At 41.2% G+C, this 26,684-nt stretch overlaps 1 protein-coding gene across 1 annotated transcript; it reads right to left on the bottom strand.

Annotated features, from left to right (window-relative positions):
* Positions 1-9,000: 9,000 nt before the first annotated feature.
* BPNT2 (3'(2'), 5'-bisphosphate nucleotidase 2) lies at positions 9,001-26,076 on the bottom strand. Its single transcript, XM_082015435.1, has 5 exons — positions 25,492-26,076; positions 13,706-13,865; positions 12,660-12,755; positions 10,663-10,824; positions 9,001-9,358 (listed from the first exon to the last, which is right to left on the bottom strand). Exons 1-5 carry the CDS (start codon positions 25,876-25,878, stop codon positions 9,087-9,089), a joined length of 1,077 nt encoding a protein of 358 aa, XP_081871561.1. The 5' UTR covers positions 25,879-26,076; the 3' UTR covers positions 9,001-9,086.
* Positions 26,077-26,684: the final 608 nt, after the last annotated feature.

Here is a 26,684-nt window from a genome sequence, read left to right as displayed (position 1 = left end):
AACAGATTTACTATAGATTAACACAATTTTTTTTTGTGCTTTTCATTTAGGTAATACAACTTAATTTCATAGAATACTTTGGGTTGGAAGGGACCTTTAAAGGTCATCTAGTCCAACCCCCCTGCAATGAGCAGGGACACCTTCAACTAGACCAGGTTGCTCAGAGCCCCATCCAACCTGACCTTGAATGTTTCCAGGGATGAATTTGGAATAATTCCTGTAATTTGGAGTCATTTTACTTAAGATGTGAGATGAGCAACGGGTCAACAAGTCTAGGTCCACAGCAGGGGTGATGGGCACTCACTCCAGTTTGTCTGACCCAAAGCCCTACCACAGCCCCTTCCAAGCTGCCTGACTGTGCTTTCGGCACTTTGGCACCCACTGGTGGTGGCAGATCAAGATTCCAGTCCTCTGCAGTGGGAGATCAGCACTTTCCCTGGGGATGAAAAATTCTTCTCTTTGGCTGATGGACCTTCCTTGGATCACAGAACCATTACGATTGGAAAAGACCTTTAAAGATCGTCAAGTCCAACCATCAACCCAACACCACCATGACCACTAAACCATGTCCCCAAGTGCCACATCTACAATTTTTTGAACACTTCCAGTGATGGTGACTCCACCACCTCCCTGGGCAGCCTGTTCCAATGTTTGACCACTCTCTCAGTAACAAAATTCTTCCTAATACCTAATCTAAACCTCCTCTGGTGCAACTTGAGGCCATTTCCTCTCATCCTATCGCTAGTTACTTGGGAGAAGAGACCAAGACTCACCTCACCACAACCCCCTTGCAGGTAGTTGTAGAGCGCAATAAGGTCTCCCCTCAGCCTCCTCTCCTCCAGACTGAACAACCCCAGTTCCCTCAGCCGCTCCTCATGAGACCTCCTGAGCTCTCCAGCCCCCTCACCAGCTTCGTTGCCCTCCTTTGGACATGCTCCAGCAACTCAATGTTCTTCTTGTAGTGAGGGGCCCAAAACTGAACACAGTATTCGAGGTGTGGCCTCACCAGTGCCAAGTACAAGGGAACAATCTCTTCCCTAAATGCCTTAAAGCAACAGAGTTAGGGGCCAGACCAAGTTGAAACAGTGCTGTGCAGTGTTATCCTGAAAAACAGAATTCAATTATTTTAGCATTACACGTGAACTGATGTTTGGAGTTGGAAACCATGACTGCAAAGCCCTCAGACATTAGGCTAGTGTACAAGATGTCTGTGTGCCAACAGATGAGAAGTCATCTACCCAGGACAGTCTTACTATTGTACAAAGAAAGAAATGTGCAAATGGCTCTTAGGCATGCACAACTTGCACTGAACTTACAGTATTTTCAATGATTTTGGCTTGCATTTATGAATAGCATACGGACAACATGACCACCTGAAAGAAGAAATGAAGACAAGAAGGTACAGAACACAATGTATGTGAGGAACCAATCCGACAGACAAAAGGGAGTTATAAAAATTTGGTTTATGTTGTTGAGGAGCCGGATGCCAGTGCAGGGTGTTTAGTTTTTGTACAGTGTTACGCTTGCTACCTCTCACACTGCTCTGAATAAGGAAACTGCAGGTTCTGTGGCTCAGGCAAAACCGAGCCCTGGTCAGAGGTGAGGCTGGAGGCTGCTGCTGGGACCAATGTTGGTGGCCAGTGGGTGCCTTCTGCAGGTCCAAGCACAGGTCAAGTCTTTGGTGCGATACCAGTATAACACAGCAGCACTGGGAGCTTGGAAGAAGCACTGCTAGCAATCCAGCTCTTATGCCATGCTGCAGCAACAGCTCAAGTGGGAGAGATGCAAACCTGAGCACCTCATGTAAACGGCCAATAGCATAGAGTAGACATTGGCCTACAACTACAGTCCTTCAGGCCTCCCAAAGGATACAATCGTTTTCAACAAGCTAGCTACCAGTTGTTAACATATTTACTCAACTTCTGCAATTTCCTTTGTTGTCCAAGTGTCACCATACTTGTGCTTTTGCTCTTTGCATGCCTTAACACAACCCACAGTAAAGGGCAATTTTGATGTTTTCCTAACCAGTGTACTTGAAAAGACAGCATTTTCAGTGCGGCAAAGTTCCCAAACTGGCTGTAGGAATCAGCTAGTCCGGCAGTTAGTCACATGAAACAGCAACTAGACACACGTTATGCTTTCCTCAGACAAGCCTGCCGCTTGGGCTCTCCAGGTTCTTGCACAGATGGTGCCATCAAAGGCAGTGGGGAAAATGTCAATGCCACTGATAAATGCAAATATCCATTTTCGGACACACACACTTTGCAAGATGAGAAAAATACCTGCTCCTGTGGGTTGTTCCTTCCCCCAAATGGTCTTCAGAGCATTGCAACAGACACTTCTTTCTCCAAATTACTGCCAAATACTCCACATTGATTATCTGGTTAGATCACATGCAATCAATAAGAGTTTTCAGAACATCCACGTACAGCTTCTGTGACATTGCCTATGTCCATACAAGTCAGCTATTTGGTCCAGAATGTTCCTGGACTTCACAGCTCGCCGGTCAGCACAATCCTCAGCATGTTTTTGGCCTAAGCAAACCAGCTCCATCCCAAACAAATTCCCAGGCGCTCATGTTCAGTAGTCTGCACAATCCTGGGACACTTCTCAATAAGCAGTCCACAGGCGGCCACCTTGTTTTGAAGTCTGAAAGTGTTTAGTAGTACATACAAGCAGTGCCAGAGCACGCCAAAACATAGCTTTTGTGAATACTGACCGGACCGTGTTGGCACAGAGGGTGCCTGGTAATTTTGGTTCATACTTGGGGAAAGATGAGTATCAGCAAAGCACATTAAAGCCAGCATTGCCTCGATAATACAAGACTTCATTGTACATCCAATCTTGCACATATTGGTAGAGGTGACAACAATCAAGAAAATCCCAAAATTCCGTATCAATGTGAGACATTAAGTATCTTTTAACTTACTCCACAGATTCACTTTGGAATAGTAGCACATTGTTAGAAAAAGAGCTAGTAATGGTACAGTTACTACTCTATTACTACTATTCTCATGGAAACAAAACTCAAGCAGAATGAAATAACATGATTAGGAAGAGTCCTGGAGATGATGTTCAAAGGAAAACTTCTTCAGATCCAAGGAACAATGCTATATGGGGGATTTCTAAGCACTCAGTTTTTCATCACACAAATCCACCAACTTTCACAATAAAACACACATATGAAAGCAAAAACAGTGGAGATGTTGACTATATTTATCATGAACTTGGCTGGACCGGTGAATAATGATAAAGCCTCAAGCATAAAGTCATGCACTACACACATGATGGACATAGGACAACTGTAGCAGTCTAACATGCTTTACCAGAAAAAGAAAAAAAATGTGATGCACAAGGAAACAATACCCAACAGAAAGACAAGATATAGGAAAACACCCTCTCAGACCAGTATTTTCAGAGTTTATTTATAGAATTGTTATTTCAATTTGGCACACAATTGGAAAACGCTAATACAATTTGGTGAGACAACAGGAAAAATGCTGGAGTGTTGCTGGTCCTTTGGGAAGAAAAAAAGAAATATAGATTACAAATAAGGAACAGTCAGGGTTGAAAATCATATCATCTGAAAGTGGGCTCCATCAGCTGTAGACCACAAAAAATACCTGAAAGACATAAAACCTTGAGACATTGGAATGATGTTTCCAAGTTCTCCAGTAACGTAGACTGAAGCCACCAGAGGCGAGTTTAACACAACCCAGGTTCTTTGCTCTATTGGCAGGAGCTAAGCTCAGAATTTAGCTCAACCTACTGTTTGTGTTTTATCGGGCTTGCTTCTGCTCACACTGAATTCAGTGGGAATGCTGCTACTGACTTCCACAAAATCAGGCCTTTCACAGAGGGCCAACGGAGCCTCTTTCATAAGCAACGAAGCTCTGCACCCAGAGGAACAGAAATGCCGAATGCTCCTAACATTACACTGAAAAGCTGTTTTCTCCTCCTCCTTTTTGAGACAGTTTAACTTCTCCTTAATCCATTTGTATCTTTTCTGCATGTTCAATACCACCAATCACAACGAACCTCTTTTCAAGTTGCCTTTATTTTGTTGGCATCTATCACACTTTTGGTAGGATCAGCACCTTAGACCTTGGTCCCAACATTAACAGCTTCCAGACAACCTGGATAGTTTTATGCTGTGGCTCTCTCATTCTGGGACCGTCTCCATCTTTGATCGCTCATTTTTCTTGTCCACATGGACTAAGAAAGGTGCAAGGATCAGGAAGAGAGAGATGAGGAACAGCAAAGGGAAAAGGGGCCACTAATTACTGGCTCCAGACGGAGCCTCAGAAGGAAATTGGATGGGCACTTCTGAACCTCTCTCAGAAGAGCTGAAAGAGCTGGTGTGGTATCTGAAAACCATGAAGTATAAGGCTTCAACAGCTTCATGATATGACCCATGAGTGGCATGACCTGCTTGTGGGGTGGGAAGACACTCACAGCAGGTGCTAGCACTTCCGTGCAAGAGCTGCCATACGGAAGGTGTGCTTCAAAACTCAAGCAACCTTTGAGTCCTCAGTTACCACAGTCTTGTCTCAGTGAGTTACATACAGTGAAGTGGATATAGTGTAGTTTTACCATTGAGGACAGCGGGTTGGAAGATAAGACTATGAACAACACTTTGGCGAAGTCAAATCTGTCATTGTTTGTGTGAAAGGGCCTAAATCTCTACAACAAAGCACTGAAAAAAGGCTGAGTGTGAGCGGCCTGACAGGAAGCCATCTGTTCAGGCTCTCCTTGGTTAGAGGCATTCTCCCCGACCCTCATCCTGCTTGGGCTTAAAGTCCTGCAGGCATTCTTCTGTGGTCCATTAAATCCTAACTGTACGGTTACCTAACAAGAAAATTAAGCTATCAGTGTAATTTAAAAATCAAGAAACAGAAGTAAGTGTCCCCTGTTACAATTTCTCCAGCACAGCCATCTGCTTCTTTCCTCTCCACTTCTCTAGTTTACTTTAGAAAACAGATCCACCAAGGGGTTTGGGATAACTGGGGAGACAGTAGCCTAGAAAAGCAGTTTTGGCACCAGAAAAACTGCAACTGGAATGACATCCACGAGACAAAGAAGCTGCCAGCTTCTGTTGGCATAACACAGAAGAGGCCCAGCACAACACTCAGTCACTTCTCACTGCACTGCTCTTGGGGGATGCGGATTCCTTCTTTTATGCTTGTTCAACCAGGGATATACAGTATTGCACTGCTGTTGTACAGCTCCAACAGATAACAGGATGCTACAAAGATGCTGGGTGTAAACAAAAGAGCAGAGATGAACTCCAGTGCTGGCTCCTCTCCATGCCCTTGACTTCTAACCATTGGTCATTAAAAAAAAAAATCTCTGCTCACACCTGAAGCCAATTAGAAGTCTGTCCACTCAAATAATCATGAAGTAAAAGGAAATATATGAAACAACATCACTAGATTACTTTTCAACTTCACCTACAGGTTAATTCACCATTTGAGTAAGCCATCTCTGCTAAATATTTTCATTATTATTACATGTAATAATAGATCAGAACAAAGAGCTCTTATATAAGTCCATCTGTAAAAGTCTTTCAAATAGGTTAAACTCAAAAACAGTTGAGTACAGTATTCAACCCTTTTATTTGTGTCCATTTATTTAGAAAACACTCATTCAAGGAATGAAAGTTAGGACTCTTGGTACAGTACAAGGTATCATCTATGCTACCATGCACTCTTTTTAGCAGAATGAAAAAGAGAAAATACACACAGCTTTAGAATAATTTCACTTGCAATTGCCTTAATCATAATAGCCACTCAAGAAAATCCACCGTTGGAAAACCAATGCTAAAATGATACATTCTCTTACTTCCCTTCTTTGGCGCTAGAATGATACCATGAATTTTTTTAATTAAAATTTTTAGAAAAGACATACTTTTGTAAGACCCACCTACACTGACGCAATAGTAGCATCCCTAAAGATGGTATGACAGTTTGATGTAGAAAAACCTAGAATGTAAAGAACGTTTTAGCCCAGCAGTGAGACATGGGTATAGTGTCATTTCCTACCACTCTGGGCATAAGCCTGTCACAATCCACACAGCTGAGACCAAACAAATATTTAGGTCAGAACCGCAAAATGTTTTAGAATGTAGTGTAAACATAGTCAAAGAAATAGGATATACTGAGTGTTAACACTATACAAACAAGTATCGAAGTGCACTGGCACTTGTGCGGTAAGGAAGCAGCTTTGAATACTTGCTGGTCAGCAGAATAGTTGTATTTATTATAAAATGACATCAGAAACTGATATCTCCCAGGTGCTTACCTGTTCTCATATCAAAGCAGCTCCTCTTTAAACTAGACTGGGAGACCCCAAGCACCACCTTGGGTCTCAGCTGTGGGAAAGCTGTATGAGCTCCAGCTGTACCTGAAATAATTAACCGGGCACCTCACTCGCACCTTTTCTTCATTTTCACAAGTGAGATTGGGCTAATAAGGGTCCACTGGGAAAGGTACTGAACACTGTGATCCATTGCAACAAAGCAATTTAGATTATGAATGGGTCTAAACAAGCACACATCTTCTGAATGGAAGGCTAGGTATTTTAGCCAGCACATGGGATGAAGGAAAGGAGGGCTGAAGCTCTTTGTACCTTATCTTCCTAAGGAAAAATATTTTAGACAAATACTTGTTTACTGCTCTATACCTTCAACTAAGGTGCAAGTAAGCCCTTGTACAAATATGTAACATTTTTCATTTCTCATACAGAAGCTAAATCTGATCACAGCTTATGCAAAGAAGTGATAGAACTGTACCCAAAATAAAAGCAGTCACATTTTCACAAGGTAAGTTTACATGTGATTTCAACCTGAATCTAAAACCACAACCTGTCACAGACTTTGTCTTAACTGGCTATTTAAATATTGTGCATTCAACCTCTGTGACACAGTTAGGTTTTTATATTAGGCTAACTATGGCTATTTCTCATATTAGAATTTTAATCCATGTTCTAGCTAATAAACAAAAGAGCTGCTTTTTTTTTTATTAGGCTTTAAGTCATTTAAATCAGCCTGAAGGAAAAACAAGCTGCAGTATTCTTGTAAAATATTACTAAAGCCTTGATAAATATCTGGACTCTTATTCTCCACTGAGGTTTGGAAGCTCGACAAGTTTTTCAAAATAGATCAGCCCCTTTTCAAAACGGGCATATCCACTTATTTGTCATAATATATAACAGTTTATTAAATTTAAAAATTGGAAGTTCAGTTGCTTTGTGTATTATCTACATGTGTAAAAGATACTTTCAAACAGCAGCAATAGTGTCAATTTCAGAAAAACAGTTATCTAAAAAAAAAAAAAACAAACTACCCGTACCAAAAGGCTAGTAGGACTAAGCCTCAGTCTGCTTTGCCAGTAAGTTTACAAAATAAAAGTCTGTATCTGTAGTTATGCAACATTTGAGGAGGTCTTCTGGAAATGTGAATATTAGCTAGAAGTCAAAAAAGGTATCTAGACATGCTCCACTACTGACATAAGGAGAAAAACTTCTTTTAAAAAGAACAGCACTATGATGAAAAGTTAAAATGAAAGTAATTAAGAGTTCGGTTTAAACAGCCTAAGCTTATATTGAATAAACTTTGAGGAGAACACACTTGTATAATCTATAAATTTTAGCTTTCTTGAGGAGAGGTGGGAAGCTTATCTACTGATAATTCAAATAAGTACATTTTAACCTTCTTAAACCCTTCAGAGGGGTGCAGAGAACACCACCACAGATGGTTACATTTCTGCAGATAGAAGTCCATGTATTTTAGAGGTGCAACAAATCGCCATTTGATATCAAAGGGCCCATGTCCTGTTCTGTGTATTTCTATTATATATTATATATAAACTTATGTATGGACAAAGCACTTTTTTCGGTAAGGTTTTGCAGACTCTGCTGTACTTCAAGCGCACATATTCTTCAAACTTGCTTAAACTGATTCAAGTTCAAATGGTCTCTCTCTATGTAGATTTCCACAAACCAAGTAACCACAAGCTGTTTGGGATGGCTCAAGAGCATTCCACAGAAAAGAGCATGCCTTAACCTAAAAAGACAGAACGTTATTTCTGGGGTTGTAGAAAAATTGCTGGTTTATATCTCGTGTTGTAAATGGAAACAACCAATCAACTTGCTATTTCTGTTAAACTCATTCCATGACTCTGTCCAATGGAAAACAAACAAAAAACCACAAACAGCCAACCAAAAATCCAGGTACTGAAGGAAGAGGCTGCTTCTATAGGCACAAACATCAAATGATGAACAAGTCCTACACTAGAGAAAAATCTAGCATGCATCTTCAACACTGTACGCAGAAATCAAGAACAAGAAGTAACCGTTAAAAACTATACAAGGAAACGTTGCCTTCTTTTAAAAATAATTACACTGATTAATAAAACACTGATATTCACAACCTATCTGAACTAAACTGGTTTACATCTTCATGAAAAAAGTCAAAATAGTACAGAACATTTCTTTTTTTCCCTCTTAAAAAGCAGAAGGAGTGCCACACTGTCAAAGATTAACTGTTGCTGCACATGTATTTGTGTCAACCTTGTGCTTTCCGTTCAGGGGATACAGAACACAGGATCAAGTTTCCCACTGAACTGTTTACAGAGTTTTGCCTATACAAATCAACCGTTTTTCCTACTTAATTCATTACGGAGTTGCTACAACTACAGTAACAAGATGTAAGAGGTTCCAAGAAGTTCCCGTGAGAACTACTTAGGTTATTTTATGAATCAGTTTGGATTTTTCTTTAGTTCACCTATGTTCACAAATATATACTGTATATGCACCTTGAGTATAAGAACTGCATGAAAACAGTCTGAAAAAAATAAAACATGGAAACTGAGGTGTGAGGCAGTCAGTCCCATTCCTACTTCTGATAATTATTATTTTATTCTTTTTTAAATATCACCACTGAAGAAACCCAATGCATGATATAGCCCCCAAACCCACACTGAACTGCTTTGCTGTGCACCTTTCCCAGCAGGTTTTCATACCTGCTTCTTCAGACAGAGCTTTTGGAGGCTACAAAAGCATGACCTGTACTTCTCCATCAGACAAGTTTATTTGTGTGATGTTTTTTCCAGATCTGGAAGTTTTTCAATTAGTGCTTTATGGTTCATGTTGATACTGGCTATAAGTCCTCCCTCATTGCCATCTGAGCCAGTGTAACTGATTTCTTCACCAGTCAGGGTAGTCATATGGCCACCCAATGCTCTCAAGACTGCATTTCCTGCACATATGTCCCACTTCTTAATGTAGGTGACATGGATATACACGTCAGCTTCTTCTTGATTCTTTTCAGCCACATCAAGGAGGGCCAACACTTTATAACCTAGAAGAAACAGGCAGAAGTAAAAAGTTAAACCAAGTTTTCCTATTCATCATAAAGGATAAATCCTTACATAAAGTAAGTGTTAATAATATGCACATGCAAGATTTAGGAAAGTGATGTCATTAATTACATCATGCCATCCAGTATAATGGCTGAGGCACCAATAACCTTTGTCTGCTTTCTGACCTGTAGAGAAAATTTGCAAAAGGAACACCTCCCCACCCCCCTCAATTTTTCCATGGCACCCCAATAAAGCCTTGGGTATTTGAGACACATTATTTTTCAACCACCTTTACCGATACACTACACAGGCTTATCTACAGGCCCATTGAAAGGACAAGACCAGAAACTCAACCATAGTTGTGCTCTTATGGTCACTCACTTATTTCTCAATCTCTGTATTATGTTGATATTTACCTTTTTTTCTTTTCTTTTTGTTAAAATAGAAGGAAGCTGCATATACCACTATTAAAGCAATCCAGCCCAGGGCATTCCCCTTTATCATACATAATGCAGTACAAAGTTATTGCTCAAAATAGTATTCTTTCTTTTATGGAATTTTTTTCAATTTCTCAACTGTTCAACCAATACCCTTGTTTATCATTAAACTGTTCCTTTCTTTACCTTCTTATACAGAGTCAAGCCCTGGAGAAGATCTACTATAATCAGTTACACTTTCACTTCCTTTATCATAAGAAAACTCATTTAGATTCATTGTCAAAAACCTATGCAAGATCTTCTCGACTAAACAATCTGTAAGGGAGCTCTAGTTTTCCTTATTAAAAGACCCAGAAAGATACATTTCTGTAAAATTCAAATTTTGCATGGCTTTTAAAGTCTCAGAAAACAGCTATTGCTTCAAACAGCTATTGCTTCACACTAGTGCCTCACGTATTCGCATTCTACTGTGTACGGTTCCAAGTAAGCTAAAACCTCTGTGGACTGAATATGAGGCAGATAAAAACGGACTTCAGTGACACTAGTTTTCTCTTTTGACACAAGTGCAAGAAATAGTACCAAACTTCAATGACTTTTTCTTAAAACATCGTTTAATTAAACGTACTACTAGTTAACTAACAGCCAACAGATTCTCTTCCATGATTCTGTATTTGGTCACACAACCCTTTTTCTTCCACAGAGGCATCAGTGCCTTCAGTGAAGGCACAGCAGCGTGTTCAATGAAAGGATCACAATAACATTGCTGGTCCAGGCTTAGATTCCCTAACTTGTGAATAGCCTAAAGCTTGAACTAAGTTTGCATCTAAGTTAGGATAAGTTAAGATAGGATGCTTAAGGAACCAAACCTGCTCCACCAGCGGGGATTATCACAGTCTTATTTCCAAATGTCTGCCGTGCAACCTGCTCAACTTTTCCTGCATGGGAGCGGGATACAATAATCCTTGGAGTTTTCTCATTGTAGGAGGAACGAGCTTTTACATTTGACCCACCATCCACCATTGCCCAAGCTACAAGAGAAACACAAATTCTGCTAAAGGCAAATTTACAAAAGGCAATCTCTGTTAAGTATCCTTTTATCTTTACGCTTATCTGAGAAAATGGAATTGATACTTCTGACTTTAATTTCCCTCCCTACTATAAAAGAGAAAGTTAGGGCTGACAGAAGGATGGGGTGCATGTGCACACAGGTGGAAGAGAAACAGCCTCTCCCCGCTCTTTTGTGCATATGGCATTATCCCATGCCTGATTATTCTTGTGTAATACTTCACAAAAACAGAGTGAGAAGGAAAAATCCCAAGTAGTAATATTTAGAACTTGCAATTGGAAAGACACTGAAGTTAAAAGGATGGCTCCGAGTCAGAAATAGATCCAGTATTTCCTCAAAAAACCTTTTCATAAGAACAAAAAGCCCCACTACCCTTCAAAGCAGATAGCAAAAACGTTATGGAATCATTTTCTTCAGAAGGACAGCAATGCTAAGGAAGGAAATAGCTCAGGAGGAGAGGAATACTAAGGAAAACACTTGATGGTGTGTTTCAGTGGACTGGATTTAGAATACACAGCCTCCCACTTGTTTCTTCATGAGGTTTAAAGCCAAGCTTTGTAGGTGGCATCCCCTAACCATTAATTTGACATTTACTTAGCAGACTAACCAGCAATTTCATCTCAGTAGAGGGACAGATTGTATGGCAACAGGCTGAGTTATGTTTAATAACAATGCCAACTGCCCTTTATTGCTTTGTATTTGTGTGGTAGTATTAGGAACAATCATACTGTTATTTCCAGCTTAGGAAATGAATACTCTTCACATAGAATGATATAGTTGACTGCATCTCATCTGATGCCATGTATGAACATTTCACTTTGCTATTATTAAAGGAGTTAAATTCTCAAAATTACAGTGCTAAAAAAAAATAACATTTCTTCAGACAGATGTTGATACTTAAAAAAATAGTTCCAAAAAACCCCAGGATTCTTTAAGCATATTAGAATGTAGCATATACTTAAATGACTGGAAGTTCATTTTTAAAGACAGTAAAATATTATAGCAGAAAATATTGAATGTTCACTGGGCAAAAAAGAGAACAAATAAGAAAATACATTTATTCAGTCTTAGTTTCCATGCCAGAGCTACTGCATAACTTCACAACTCTAGAGGTCAGTATTGCCTAAGGGAAAATAAGAACAGACATTCTTGTTTCAAATATACAGCAAGACACGCATACTAAAACTACTTTGAAGTTTTCAGAAGTGCATACACATTGCCAAACCTGCAGCCACCCTCACTGACACATCATTAATATTAAAGAATTAATTCATTCAAGGTTGTGGCATTAAAAGCAGTTCAGATAATCATTAAAGCTATGCTAGATGGTCTTGCCTGTTACATACAAACAGTTGCCATTAAGATCTTTAATCTAGCTCTGTTATTCACACTGAATAAACACCAGCTCCTGGGTATAATATCACAGACCTAAGTTCTTCTGCTAAGAGAGCAAAGTACTCTTCTGCTAAAGATTAACAGCACATAGGACTCCTGACTATGTGCAGGTTTCCCTTTGATTTGCTATAAGCAATCTGATTGAAAGGATCTTAATTCTTAAACATATTTTGAGTTAGCTTGTTTTAAATGCATCACTTTCATGTTAAACAAGGGCAGCATTTTCCTTTGTGGTTTTATAGCAGAGAACACATTTGCAGTTCTAATTCTGAGGTCTGCAGCAGTGCTCTTTTGCCCCAGGCACTATTTTCTCATTTATAACTACAGATGTTCTCTCAAACACCAAATTTTAATTAACAATGTGACTGAAGATGCTGGAAACATGTGAAGGCATAAAGGTACCTGTATATGCTGAGAACGGCTTGTGTATCACTCCTATTACCGGTTTACCATTTACAGCTACGCAAACCATTGTCGTGACATACTGTCGAAGATCCTCTACAGGCAAAACAAAAAAGTGAGCAAGTTTACAGTCAGATGCCAAGAACACAAAAAGAAAGCGGGCCTGACATTAGAGAAATGTTGTTCTTTGAAGACTCATCTATAGTCTACCTTTTAGAATTATGTAACTTTGTTGCATCTTCAAATAACCTTGCAGTTTTCAAAAGACTTTAAAGACTTCTCAGTTTTCCAGCAGTTTTTCCTGTTCGGTATATGTAACCTATACTCCTACCAGATCTAATGCTAACGGCTGTGTCTTATGCAGCATGTATTTTCATGGAAATCTGTGCCCCTTTATTCTCCCTTCTCTGCCCCACCTCCTATCCTCTACTGGTTCAAAGTTGGGAATTCAAATACCAAAGAACATTCACCTGGAAAGGTGATTGTATCAATGGAATATTTGCAGAAAGAACAAACCCATTTTTTTTGTTTGTTCTGCAGCACTTAGCAGCAAGAATTTTAGTTGGGTTGCCTTGAACGACTTATGTGACATCTCAAAACGTGTAAAAGGGGAAGATTGAATTACGCATGCTTTTCTGAAAAAAGGTAACAAAAACTTTTTTATATCAAGTTAAATAGGATATTCACGTAGTATTCCCTTAAATAAACAAAAATATTCTGAGACATTTAGTGTTGCCACAGCAATAACGGAAATAAAGAAATGTATAATTCCAGCAGAATTCATGAAGGACAGTTACCATCTATTTTAGCAACTACATAGTTGCAAGGAATACCAAAGTAATTTCAGAGTTGGTATATAAAAAAGTAAATGTTATGGCCTGATAACTACAGAGATTTCATTATGCAATTTGTTCAATTAAATCACACTCACTTTGACAAAACACGCTTTAACAAGAGATGCCATTTTAAATACTTACTATTTTGTCTCCAGTATAAAAGGCAGACATCAGAATTACACACATGATTTGTCAACAAGAATCAGCTACCTGTGTATTCTTGTGTAGCATCTAACGGATCGATCCAGACAGTTACACTTTCTGCTGGAACCTCTTTAGGCTGTATTTTTTGTTTTATTTCTTCAGGAATACTGCGATCCCAAGAGACTGTCTCCTGATCAGCTGTATCAACATGCTCTTCAGAGTTTATCTATGACAAGACAAAAAAAGTAGTTGCATTAACTTATCAGATACAGTAACTGTGGTACTTGGGAAAATTACAGGTTTGCTTATATCTTTTCTTTCTCCCTTCACCTCCAGCTAAAAGTGAATGAATTAGTCATTTTTCAGCAACTCGCAAGCTATTACTGTCATGCAACAAGCAACGGAAAGCCACGATCCAGAATTTTACTGCGAACTGCACCACAGCTGGACACTCTTTTCTTTGGCTGCAGCTCTTCCTACTGAACTTCCTCACAGTATGAATTGCAGGTTTTTAAAATCAAAAGTCAAATGCAGTTGCTTCAAAGACTACAAGCAGAACATTCCACTTTGGAGAATCATACAGCATACAGATATAGTAGGGGTCTAATGTTCCATTTATACAGACTGAAATGTACTGATATTTTATCAACAAAGATTTTGCAGACTGTGGTATGACTTGGGGGAGTAGGAATCCAGTATACATTCATGCTTCTGGCATTGAGTTACAACTAGCAATTTAAGCAGCTCAACTGGATGTAACCATTACACAACTGTCAGATATATGTTATTTTCTAAACAAGATAATAACATTCCTTATCTGTCTTTAGGGTAGGTTGGGGTAAGGACCTAAGGAGGCCCATGAAGAACGTTTATAAACAGGAGTCAAAAGTCACATTTAAGCTTATTGTCACTTGCTGCTTAGCTTAATGAATTTTATTCTGGACCAGAGGGCATTTCAGTATGCCAAACAGAGCCTGGTCCAGTAGCAGAGAACACAGTCCCAATCTGTTGAATGAAAGAATGTTCTGCAAAACCCAATGCAATGTCGCTGTGACTGCAGTAGCAAGATATTTTTGAATCGCAAGAGATGCAGTTATCACAAGACACTGTACGTAATGATCTCCCATGCTACAAAACATCACATAACCTGGCAAGAAAAACTACTGGGAAAATACGGATCAACCTGCCTTAACCTACCCATACTGGTTTACTACCACTGCAAACATGGTTTATAGGAGAGCTGTAATGCAACTGGACATAAACAGTGCTAACAGGGATTTAGACAAATTTATCCCATTTACTTTCAGCACCTCAGTTACATTAGGAGACTAGTATTTTTATGCTTCTTCTACTGCCATCACAAGGAAATCATTGCTACTGTGACTTTCAAGCTTCAGCCTCTGTGAACCTTTCAGAAACGCATCACTCCACTAATTATTCAGTGGGACGATGATGCTTATGGCTTAGATGTGTCTGTTACATGTCTGAAATTGAGTGTAACCAATCTGAACTTCTAGGACAGTTTAGAATATTAGGAACATAAGCTTTTTTATACTTGGTAACTTTAAAGGTGCCTGCCTTTGATATAATTCTAAAGGGATGCCAAACTGACTAGCTCCGATGTCCAGTCAGGGCAAAATAGCAGATGCACATGGGATGCAATGCGTCTCCAACCTAGAACCAGCTATTTCCCTTTACTTGCTACAGATGGAGTTGAGACTGCTAGCTCAGATTCAGATATCTGACTGCTAGAGCAGATAAATCTGACTAAAACTTGTTATTACAAATGTTGTAGGCAAGTGACATTGAAAGACAATGAAAGTAAAGAAATGGTTAGACTATATTTGAATGTTACAGACTTTGTATCAGCAGGATTTTTTCATAACACACGTCGTGATAAGAAAAGACACCATGCACCCCAGCCGAAACAGGTTATTAGCAAAGGCCTAAGGGCCATCTTCTCCAAGAGAATTCAAAAAAAGAAGGCAAGCAGAACCACAGCAACTTCAGCCATACATCACAGCTGTCTCCTCACGTAAAACCAGTGTTTGAAGCATTGTATGCCAAACACAGAGTCCTTGAAGTTGCCATGACATTTACAAATTAAACATCTGTCACTGTACAATAAACCTGGTGATTGTGTTTTCCCCAAGGGAAAACAGTCCTGCAAAGTCAAGATGACTAGTCCCACAGACTTGGCAGCCTCGACACAGCCCATGGGCAGTTTAAGTTCCACTACAGCATATTACACACCACCATAAAAAAAACCCAAAACACAAAAACATTTCCTCAACAGAAGGAAGAGGCCTCCAAAAAGTTACAGGGTTGGAACCAATCCTCAAAAGGAAGAATATCTTGTTAAACCTGTTGTTACAGTACACTAAAATTAAAAGACTGAAGCTATCTGAAAGGTATTGTTTTCAGAGAAAGACCTCCTACTGTTTCAAATTTTGTAGCAGCGGCCATGATGCTGCAGTATTTATAATGCTTGTGAGGAGCCTCTTTCAACACCCATTATTGATCTGCCAGAAAAAAAAAAAAAAAAGAAAAAGGGGGAAAAAGGTAATAGTGATGAAGTTGCAGAGTCATCTGGAGAAATAAAAATCAACTGCGTCACTAGTTCTTCCATTCATATAAGCATTTACTTTGTAGCCTTGGCTGAATGCTCCACAAGTCATAGTCCAAGTAGAAATTCATAGCCATTCCACCATACGCAGTTATTAAATGTATTTATTGTTAGGAAGCTACATTACACTTTTGCAACACATAGCTTCCTGAGAGGATCATCAGCCTTTAACCCTGGGAACAGCTCTTCTTCCCTCCCTCCTCCCCTCTTTTTTTTCTTTTTTTTTAAATTCATGAGAATATACCCAGAAAACATGCCTTTGTGTTAATACAATGCTACGTTAGCATAAATAATTATGAAGTTTGCACGCTTGCTACCATATATGTAACTTTGCCTACTCCTAAGAGTCAGATTTAGATAGCAACCCATCATGCAAGAACTTGAGACATCAAGCAGAAGACAGAAATAAATAGTTATTTGGGGTTAGCCACCTAACATCTGTAAGCTGTAAAAGCCTGTCTTGGTAAGTTCTGTAAGCTGCCCACCGACACAGAGCTTTACAGACTACAATTGAAAAGTGAACAAAAATTATTTTATAAACGAGGCAGTCTGGCTGAATCTTGCCAGTGCAGAGCTTCCTCAAAATGAGTCTACGAGGTGCAGGAAGCCCATAACGTATGAGGGATGCTGCTTGCGTGAGCCAGCAGCAGAGGTCCAACGGCAACACCGGGATCAGCCCACACTGTGACTTCCGGAACACCCAGACGTTCCCAGCCTTCGGAAACCCATTGCACAGAAAACACTCTCCTCCGGCATGTTGGCGATTGGAATCACATCTGCTCAGGGACATGGGAAGCAACTCAGGAGTGTACTACAAACCTGTGTGGATAAATGCAGTGCTCTGAACAAACAGCCAGTCCCAACCAGATAAAGACTTCAGGGAACTTCACAGTGTCTCGTTGTCCTGTGTTGGGCTACTCCCTACCAGCACTTGTCTTTGTGGCAGTTTTGGATGATGACCCAACAAACCTACTTGAATGCTAGCTAGCTGTCCATGTTGAGGTGAACAAACTCAGCTTTTTCCTGGTTTAAAAGAATAGGACACAGCTTGTAGTTTTGCCTTTGAATTCATCCATTAAAGATAAACTAAACCACAAAAATATATGTTAAAAAAATTAAATAGAAACTTGTGTTCAAATACATAAAGGATTTTTTTTAATAAACATCAGTACATGAAAATGTAATGCTTTTCTTAGAAAGTGTTTGGTGGTATGTGAATTTAGTTTAATTTATTACTCCCTTTCCTTCCCCACATCCTTATCCATTCCAATACTCATTTTATATTTTAATATGCAAATAATCCAGTATCTTGAAAAAGATGAGGTAGCACAGCTCTTTATTCCTGAGGGTGTCAATCACAGCTCTTTATTCCTGAGGGTGTCAATATCCCCATCTGATAAGAAAGTCCTCTCAAATCCAAATCTCAGTGCTGTTTCATTAGAATAGAAAACAAAATGAGAACACCACAAATACTATCCCACCTGTATTATAAAGAAGAAATACTAGTTAAGCTACTGAAGGTAAAAAAAAAAAAAAAAAAACAACACAAAAAACCCCACACAAAACCCCTACAGTTTAGGTAACAACAAAAGATAATAGTCACTAGTCAGAATATGAATGTAAGAGTATTCCAGGTATTACATTTCAAGAACAGAGACAGGCACAGGTTGCCCAGAGATGTGGCAGATGCCCCATCCGTGGAATCATTCAAGATCAGGTTGGACGGGGCTCTGAGCAACCCGATCTAGTTGAAGATGTCCCTGCTCATTGCAGGGGGTTTGGACTAGGTGACCTTGAAATGTCCCTTCCAACCCAAACTATTCTCTGATTCAATGGACAAGTCTATCGATTTGAATGGAACTATGAAAATGGAAAGCCTGAAGGCCCTGACAAAACAGCGTGCACAGGGGAACATTAGTAAAACATTAATAGATGTTTGACTGTTTTTCTGTTTTGCTAGGGCACTAACTGCACGACATACACAGCCACTTCATCAGCGATTATGCAACATAAGCGTTATGTGTACTCAAGACTCAACTTTGTCATTTGTATTCATGTGACAGGAGAATGGAGGAAAGGAGTGGAGGAACTGAAGTAAGTAAATGATTCCAATACCTTCTTACTGGCTGACACAGATGTCCCCTGTGGACAGTGGAAGCTAAGTTGTCACTATATGCACCCTCTGGACTAACATCCAGAGCAACCAGCAAGAAGATACGCACAACTACGCACCTTGAAAGGCATACTGACCTAATAGGTGGCTGCATGGTACTGTACTTGACTTGCTGTTATTTGACTGTGCTTCAGAGATGTCACAACTCTGGGGAGAACAGTTCCACCAGCAGTCTTTGGGCTTTCCCTTGCTTATGGGCCAAGCCTAACACCTCACCCCTCCAACTACTGATGTCATGTTGCTCCAAAAAGCGATGTGCCCTTATGCCTACTACGCTACAAGTCAGACTGTTTTACCTCCATTTCTCAGCTTCTCCGTTTTTCCCTCAAATGTACCAGAGGTGAAAGCTGTCTCATGTTCTCACAGCATCTCTACATAGACAAACTGTGTGAAGGGATCAGATGCCAAAACCTCTGAATGTAAACACCCACTCGACAAGTCAGGACGTAAAAATATGCACAACAGGAGAGCAAGAAGCAGTGAAAGCACTGTATTTCCAATAACCGAGGAAGTACCTAACTTATCCTGGATCACGAAACAGGGCTCCAGAATCTGCTATAGAAAGAAGGACTTGCCTTCACCAAGACCTAGCTCACCTGCAGCCAGGAGCACTCATGATCCCTCCCTTCCAACTTTTGAATTTGGGGGCAGCAAGCAGCAGTTTTCACTATGAACGTGAGTCGCTTCCTGAAAGCTTACGTTACTTGACACTGAAAAGAATGCAAACTCAGAAATCAAAATATCACATCCTTTTCTAAGTTTAAAATGCCTTTAAGCTTTAAGCAGTTTCAATAGTTGCCTTGCTAGCATAGTCCAAAATGCTATTTTTGTTCAATACACTGACATTTTTGAAGCCAGCTGTTTCCTTTTGAAAGGGTTCTTTTCCTCCTTAGATTACCACAACATATTAGAAAGGAAAAATGAGCTTTTACAGGTGATCATCTTTCAAAAAGGTTCTTCTTGCTAGAGTCCAATTTACAAAGAGTTTTATCAGGGTAGATTTTGTTATGAAAGGATAAAAAGGACCTTGCTGAATGACATGGTTCTTTAAATAAATAGCTTGTTAAAAGATAATAAACTATAATACAAATATAAAGCATATTTGCATATAAATGTGTAAGGTACAAAAATAAACTAATATACAAAATAATAAAAGGTATAAAAAACACTGGTCTCGTGTTGTTTTCATTTCAAATGAATGACAACAAATACTTCTATAATAATGCCAAGACACGGATAAAGGAGAGGTGCATTTTTCAAGGCACAGAAGTCCAGACAGACAGAAGTTCTCCTCTATCATCAACTACATCTTAATTTATTTTAATGACAACAAAAAGTCATTTCATGCAGGAACAAGAGGACAGGAAGTGCAAAGAAGAATATGGACAAGCTTAAATGTCAAAAAGCTAGATTAGTGCTTATAAAAACTCGTTATGTGGCTTTAGTCATTAAGCCAGCAGGAAGCCGAGTGAAACAAGTTTTCATAAATGGTAAAGACATATCAGATGACAACTCTGCTTCTGACTTATGACGAATAGAAGTTGGTGAAAACAACAAAAAAGCAACAGAGGCAATCAGCATGGATCACAGAATTCACAGTTTCCATCAGTATCTGTAGAAACTACTAGAATTTAAGAGCACTAAAAGTAATGAACCCACTCGCTCATTAGCTCAGAAGTTGTTTCAGTAGATGGCAAAATTCTCTGTTACAGTCTTGCACAGATGCAAGTCTAGCACAGAGAAAGAGAGGAACAGCTTGTTATGAGTTGCAACACTAGTTTTCATTTCAAGGAAACATCCAAATAAGGCCAGATTAGAAGTCTACCAATACAATAAGTAACACCAAGAAAACTTTTGCTGTTTGTGAGTGCCTTTACCACTAAGAAATTCAAGTCTCCAGATGCTCAGCTGACAGATTAAGCACCCCTCAGTATACACACAAACCAAATGAACTACTTGTAATTACATCTGAAAAGATAATCACAGAACTCATTACCGTAAAGTTACAGGCTTTAATTTCATTTTAGGTACAGAGAGCCAGCATAAGTATCTAACATCAATTAAAACCCATGCTAAGAGATGCATCTCCAGACAACATCCATTACTGAGATTTCAGATTAACATTCACACTTCTTGCTGTACTTAGAAAGCTGTTGGCAGTTGCTAAGATCATACAGGTCAGAAGAATGCTATTTTTGTTAAAAGCGCCAAGACCTGAGGATGCCATTCTCCCAACATGAAGAGACAAACAAATTACTGAACTTATTCAGCAAAGCACTGAAATCCTTCTGAAGCTTAAGTAGCATGTTGTTTTTTATACCTACTTTTTTAATGTATCTATCTTTCCCACAGAATCGGTATCAGATGCAGAGCTTGCCATCTCCGACAAAATTCCATTTTTTTTTATTATGACGGTTGACACTGTGGTCAGAAGCCTGTAAACAGCAGGTTTAAACCCAGAAAGTACTTCAGGTAGGTTGATTATAAAAACCAGAAGTGCCTGAAGACCTTAATCTTCAAAAAGTGGAATTAATATAGAAGAAATCTCATTAAAATCTCATAAAAGTACAACTGACATGTTCTTAAACTTCCATGTCAAACACTCATGCTCCATTTCAGCATTATCACGCACAAACTTGAAATTAGGTATTTCTCTCTCCGAAAGACATAGAAGAACCTTTGGTTTGGGGTGGTGGCAAGACCAATAAAAAGATGCTTGAAGAAAAAGACTGGGAGAGAAGGAGACTTGATTTCCATCACAGTCACAATAAACACCAAGAATAAAGGATATTTCTCTATTTAGTATTTACAATAGAAAACAAAACATATAGCTGGTGGAACTACAGAACATAAATCAATGCACTGGTCAAAAAATAAGCCCAAACAGATGAAGATGAGAGTATAGGGCAGAATTCATTCTAGAAAATACGACTGAAGTCTCCATCCCATGAAAACAATGCTAGTATAGTACAGAAGCAAAACAGCAGAACTGCATAGGTCACTTGAAAATTGGCTTTTTCATAGTTGGAGGACAGAGGGACTTTGGCCAAAGTGCTGGTTTAAGGAACACATCTTCTGTCAATCAATTCCGCCTCTGTGAGCGAGTAGGGCTGCGGCTTCACATGTGCTGACACAGGCTGTTGGTAGGGCCATAATGTGAAGTGAACCAGGGTAATCCTAAATCATCTTTATTTTACATTTTTATCTTGGATAGATTCAGATATCAAGCTCCTGACACTGACTCCTGGAGAAAAATGGAAGATCCTGACGCGTGGCACTGAGAGAAGCTCTTTTACCAGGTAAAGTTGACGAAGCCCCAGTATCATGAGATCATCTCTTCAAACAGATAAGCTCTTCTGGGCAGAACATACCAGTGTTTCTGGCCATTCTCTAATAGGATTTGGAAACACTGCCTCCCCAGTCCCCACTCCCCCCAGCAGCAAGGCTAGCTTGAGCATCTCCTTAATCCGTTCACCTGATTCCCATCCCAGTCCTTCTTAGCACACCACCACTGCTCTAGCAGAAGGAATAAATGCAGCTGTGTGGAGAGCCAATGAGGAAAGCAGTGAAATAACCCAGAAAGAATAAATAAGATAAATAAAAAAATGAAAGAGAACAGAGGGGATTATTATAGCTGGATCAGAGCCTTAACTCATTCTCAGCATGACAAATAGACAAGAACAACACACTGGTCGTGCAGGAGCAGTAAACATCTCAAGCCTGTAATTAGAGATGAGGACTTTATCAAGAGAAACCACTGCATATATTTTAGCATTAAATGTATTTTGAAGTCAACTGCACAAATATACTTCATAGAAGATGCATGCAAATAGTCATTGCTGGATGTAGTGTGAGATCAGAAAACACTGGGTAATACCCGAGTTATTTCTAACTGACTTGCCCCTTCCTCCCCTATCTTTCCCACACCTATTTCTGAGAGAGAGAACAACAATACTCAATACATTCAATCTACTACACAGTGATAAAACAGAATTGACCTCCTCCTCTTTGGTCTTACCTAACCTATCTGCGAGAAGTCTTGAACTGATGCAAATGCATCTATTTATATCAAATAGAGCAGGTGATGTACGCAGCGAAGCAGTGGAGTTCCTCCTCCTCTGTAGAGACAATACCTTTACTTAAAAGAAAAGACAAAGGCAAAACATTTTTATGTTGGTTCCCCCCCATTCCTCCCCTCAGATTTTGAAAGCTTTTTTATAAACCATAACTGTCAGGATTGTTAAACACTTCCCAGATTTACTTCAACTTCAGCAAGTGAGAAGCCTAACTTCCATCTTCTCCTAATAACCTTAAGAAAAGATCTGCTTCAGACAGACTCTTCGCATGCTTTCCCTTATTATGTTCAGCAGCACAATACAGGGAATCCAAGCCCACTCACTGACTTAAGTTTATTTCAGTCAAATGACTTTCCCCCCTGGTTATTTTTAAACACTGGAAAGCCATAGCTATTCTTAGAGGATAATCAATGGATCATTTCCTTTGCACTATAGGCATATTTTGGCATACAGTTTTTGTGATGGTTTGTTTTTTTTCCTGGCTGCAGCACTTGGCACCAATTTAAGCGTTGAGGTACCCCTGTTAGGCTCAAGGACTCCACGATGCAAGTAAATCAGCATTTTACATAATTTTACCCTTGGAATTCTTTCAGTATGTTTGGCAGCTTTTGTTCACAGCATCTTCTCTAGCAAGAAGAGGAGAGGGGTTTTATTTGTCTTCAGCAATGTGTTTTATTCTGGAGTGTCACTCTGTACACAGGGATAAGGCTACAGATACAAAGTATGATGCTGCTTACAAGAGGCAGTTTTATCGACTCACATGAAAGGTGTCTCAGGAAATCCTCTATAATCCTCAATATTCACACCAACTAAAACTGCAGCAGGTCTGTTCTGTGAAACAGTAGCAGTTTTAGATGCATTGTGCTGAAGGTACACAAGAAGGATTTGCAGACTTGAAGACTTTGTCTTCACACCTGCAAAGCGTATAGCGCCACATGTATATAGTAAAACAAAGGTTTTATTTTGGTTTAGACAAATGTTTATGGATACATGTCCATCACAGAATAGACTTTAAGAGACAGCATATCTTATCAGTACATACAGCTTAGTGGATATATTTTAAACGCCTCCTGAGATAAGCTATTATCCAGATCAGGTACTCAGAATACTAAATATCCCAGAGCTGGTCTGTCAGATTGAATAACTCTAGACCAGTTGAAAGATTTGTCAAACAAACCCTTCCTAGTCATCCTCAATGCTCAAGCTCATTCAGTCTAAGGGGAGGGGAGGAGGTGCAGAGAGAACTAAAACAAAAGATGACATAGGCCAGATTTTTTTTTTTCCAGTTCTACAGTTGTACACACACATTTTTGTCTTCATACTGTGTTTGGGAACATATCTGCACTTTAGAAAATACCATCTATTTTTAAAGACCAGCAGCACAAGTCAACTGTAAGGAAAATAAAAAAGAGTACCAAAGTTTTTTTTAAAAGTAAATGTTCAAAGTTAAGGCACTCCGAGAGGAAGATGCACAAGTCAGGCTGTCACTGCTATGCATCCTGGGCACCGGAGCAAGGTTTATGCACGTGACCACAGACACCAAACAAGCCATACAGTTCACGGAGCTATTCAAGCCCAAACCAAACACCCAGCCTTCTCTAAAAGCATGGACAACTCTTATATCTAAACTAATGAAGTCCCTCCACCTGTGGAAGGGGAGAAAGTGTACAGGTTTCAGGCAGAGATACAGGTACGCTCTAATGCCAAGCTCCGTGAGGACACTGAGTAGCAAAAGTAAACAATACTTCTTCCTGTAACATAGGGCCTATGAAGGTGGCTTGCCACTGACAATCTTCAGAACGTATCCTTCATAATCGTTCTGTAGAGGAAGATTAATCATGTATCAAGTTTATTTTCCAAATACTGAAGAATTTGGTGTTTCCTTTAGATTTCATATTCAGTGGGTTCTCCACAACACTTTAGAAAAACCAAGACACATAAAAAGCCTCCCACACTACCCTAAGGAACTTCCAGAACAGCCACTGAAAACTCATTGAGTAGTAACTAATCTTAAGCAAAAAATAAACATAACTACACTACTTTTCCTCTCAACCTGTCCAGGAAAAGCATGCAATCATCACCTTTGAAATCCAAACGTAGGTTTCTCCATCAGCTTCAAGTAACTGTAAAAAGCTAATAACATCAAGGGGAGCCTGAAGAGAAACTCCCATTTACTAAAATAAAAGTGGAAACAAAGCTGGCAACAACCAAAAAACCTTGAAGCGTGGTTCTGGTTTGGGTGTGACCTCAAGTGTTAGACCCAGACTTTGGAGGCAAATGAGAGCAGAGGGAAGTGTACACCTCTGAAAGAAAAGTAAATTCATTTTGCCCACGTAGGCAGTGATCCATCACATGACACTACTGTTAGCTTATCTGCTATCCCAAAGTCACAAGACCTGAAAACTCAGATATCGTTAACACTCAAACGCTCAATCCCGTCTCCCCGCTCTCCCTATAACTTAAGGCAGGAAGGACAATTAAGAAAATAACAGCATTGCTAATCCAGCACCATGAACATATGCAGAACCAGCGCTGCGAAGTTACTTTTCTCCTTAACCAGGGAAAGCGTAATTCACAACGCCTAGCCTTTGGGTGGTTCCCCCCCCCGCTCATGCCCGTATTACTTCAAATGCGCATTTTCACTTCGCATGGCTCTGCTTCCACACGCTCCAACGCCTTCCCCGGCCACCCGACCCCCACGTGCATGAGGTGGCACTGCCACAAAATCAGCAAAGAGGGGAAGGAAAAAGGCGACGTAAGGGTAGTATTTCCCCTCGGCGGTTGCCAGACGGCGCGGCGACACGTGTTTCCCCGCAAACGGCCGAGCCCTTGCGGCGCGGGAGCCCGGCGGTTCGCCGCGCGGCGTTACGCGGCCGGTACGGCGCGGCCTCGCTCTGCAGCCCTACCCCGGGGCGGCGGGCCCGGCCCCGGCCCCGCAGCAGCCCGCCCGCCTCACGGGCGGGAGCCCGGCACCCACCTGCACGGCGGGGAAGGCGCCCTTCAGCAGGTAGAACATCCTGCGGTTGGAGAGGAGGTCGCCGCTCGTCAGCTGCTCCTCGGCCCCCTCCCGCGTCTTCCCCTTCGCCTTGGCGTTGAGGACGTTGTCCTCGCGGACCCGCTTCACCTCCTCCCCGCCCCTGGCGGCGGCCAGGACGGACACGGCCAGCAGCTCCCGCAGGTCCACGGCGCCGGCGGGCGTAGAGCCGCGGGGGGCCTCGGGCCCGCCGGCCGCTGGCTCGCTCAGCATAAAGAAGGCGAAGCGGCCGGCCAGGAAGCCGGAGTAGAGGTGGTAGAGGACGCCCAGCCCCAGCAGGCAGAACACGGCCATGCCGAGCGGCGAGAGGCGGATCCCCATGGGGGCCATGGCCGCGGAGAGGCGGGAGGCGCAGCAGAGCGGGCGGGCAGCGCTGCCAGGCGCTCACCACAGCCCCATGGGGCCGCCGAGACGCTCCGCTCCCTCTTGCTGCGGCGGGGCCGACCCGGCTCGGCGCTCCCCCGCGGGCCGACGGGCAGGCAGCGCCGTCTGTATCCGGGTCAGGCGGAGGCGGGCCCCGCAGCTCGCACTGAGCATGCCCCGCCGCGCTGTCGGCGGGCTGAGTTGGGGGTGAGCGGCGGTCTTCTCTGTGTGTGTCTCGGCAGGGAGGGGTCCCTCCGCTTCCTACCGTGGGCACGCCTGATGGCACACGCCTTCTTTCGCCCGCTGCCTCTCCTGAAACGCGGGGGGTTTTGCTCCATTTTCTTCTAGGCAGCAGGCAGGCTAGGAACATGCAGCACTCGGCAGTGGCGAGGACGGTGGAGCTGCCCCTGCCTGCCCCGGGCTGCAGCGCCCGCGGGGCCGGGGGCCGCGGCCGGGGCCTGGGGCTGCAGGCGGCTCGGAGGGACGGAGCTTTCTGTGGGAAACTTGTGGTTTGCGTAGACTGGCGCTTAATTTCTGAAGATTTTCTGTTAAATGGCTGTGAGCATCAGTGCTGAGCACCCCTCGTTTTTCACATGCTGGTGAGGGAACTTTGGGACTCTCGGCCCACTTGTGCCACAGCCTGCTGGAAAGGGGCTCGAAGTTAAGATTTCCTTTCGTTCAGTGAAATGAAGTAAATCCAACCGTTTTCTCAGCCATGTGATGTGCTAAAGGCCTACCTGCCTTAATTTATACTTTTTCTTTGCACTTCAGTT

The sequence above is a fragment of the Phaethon aethereus genome (assembly GCF_964289735.1).
Source record: "Phaethon aethereus genome assembly, chromosome: 2".
NCBI lineage: Eukaryota > Metazoa > Chordata > Aves > Phaethontiformes > Phaethontidae > Phaethon > Phaethon aethereus.
Note: the sequence above shows the minus strand (reverse complement) of the source record. Positions and strands in the feature narration are given on the sequence as shown.

Excerpts from the sequence above, each read along its gene's own strand:
- BPNT2 (XM_082015435.1), bottom strand. The coding sequence starts at position 25,878 with ATGGCCCCCATGGGGATCCGCCTCTCGCCGCTCGGCATGGCCGTGTTC. Across the intron at positions 13,866-25,491 it reads GCGCCTTCCCCGCCGTGCAG|ATAAACTCTGAAGAGCATGT; the intron begins GTGGGTGCCGGG and ends GTCTTGTCATAG. Across the intron at positions 9,359-10,662 it reads AATCCCCGCTGGTGGAGCAG|GTTATAAAGTGTTGGCCCTC; the intron begins GTTTGGTTCCTT and ends TGTTTCTTCTAG.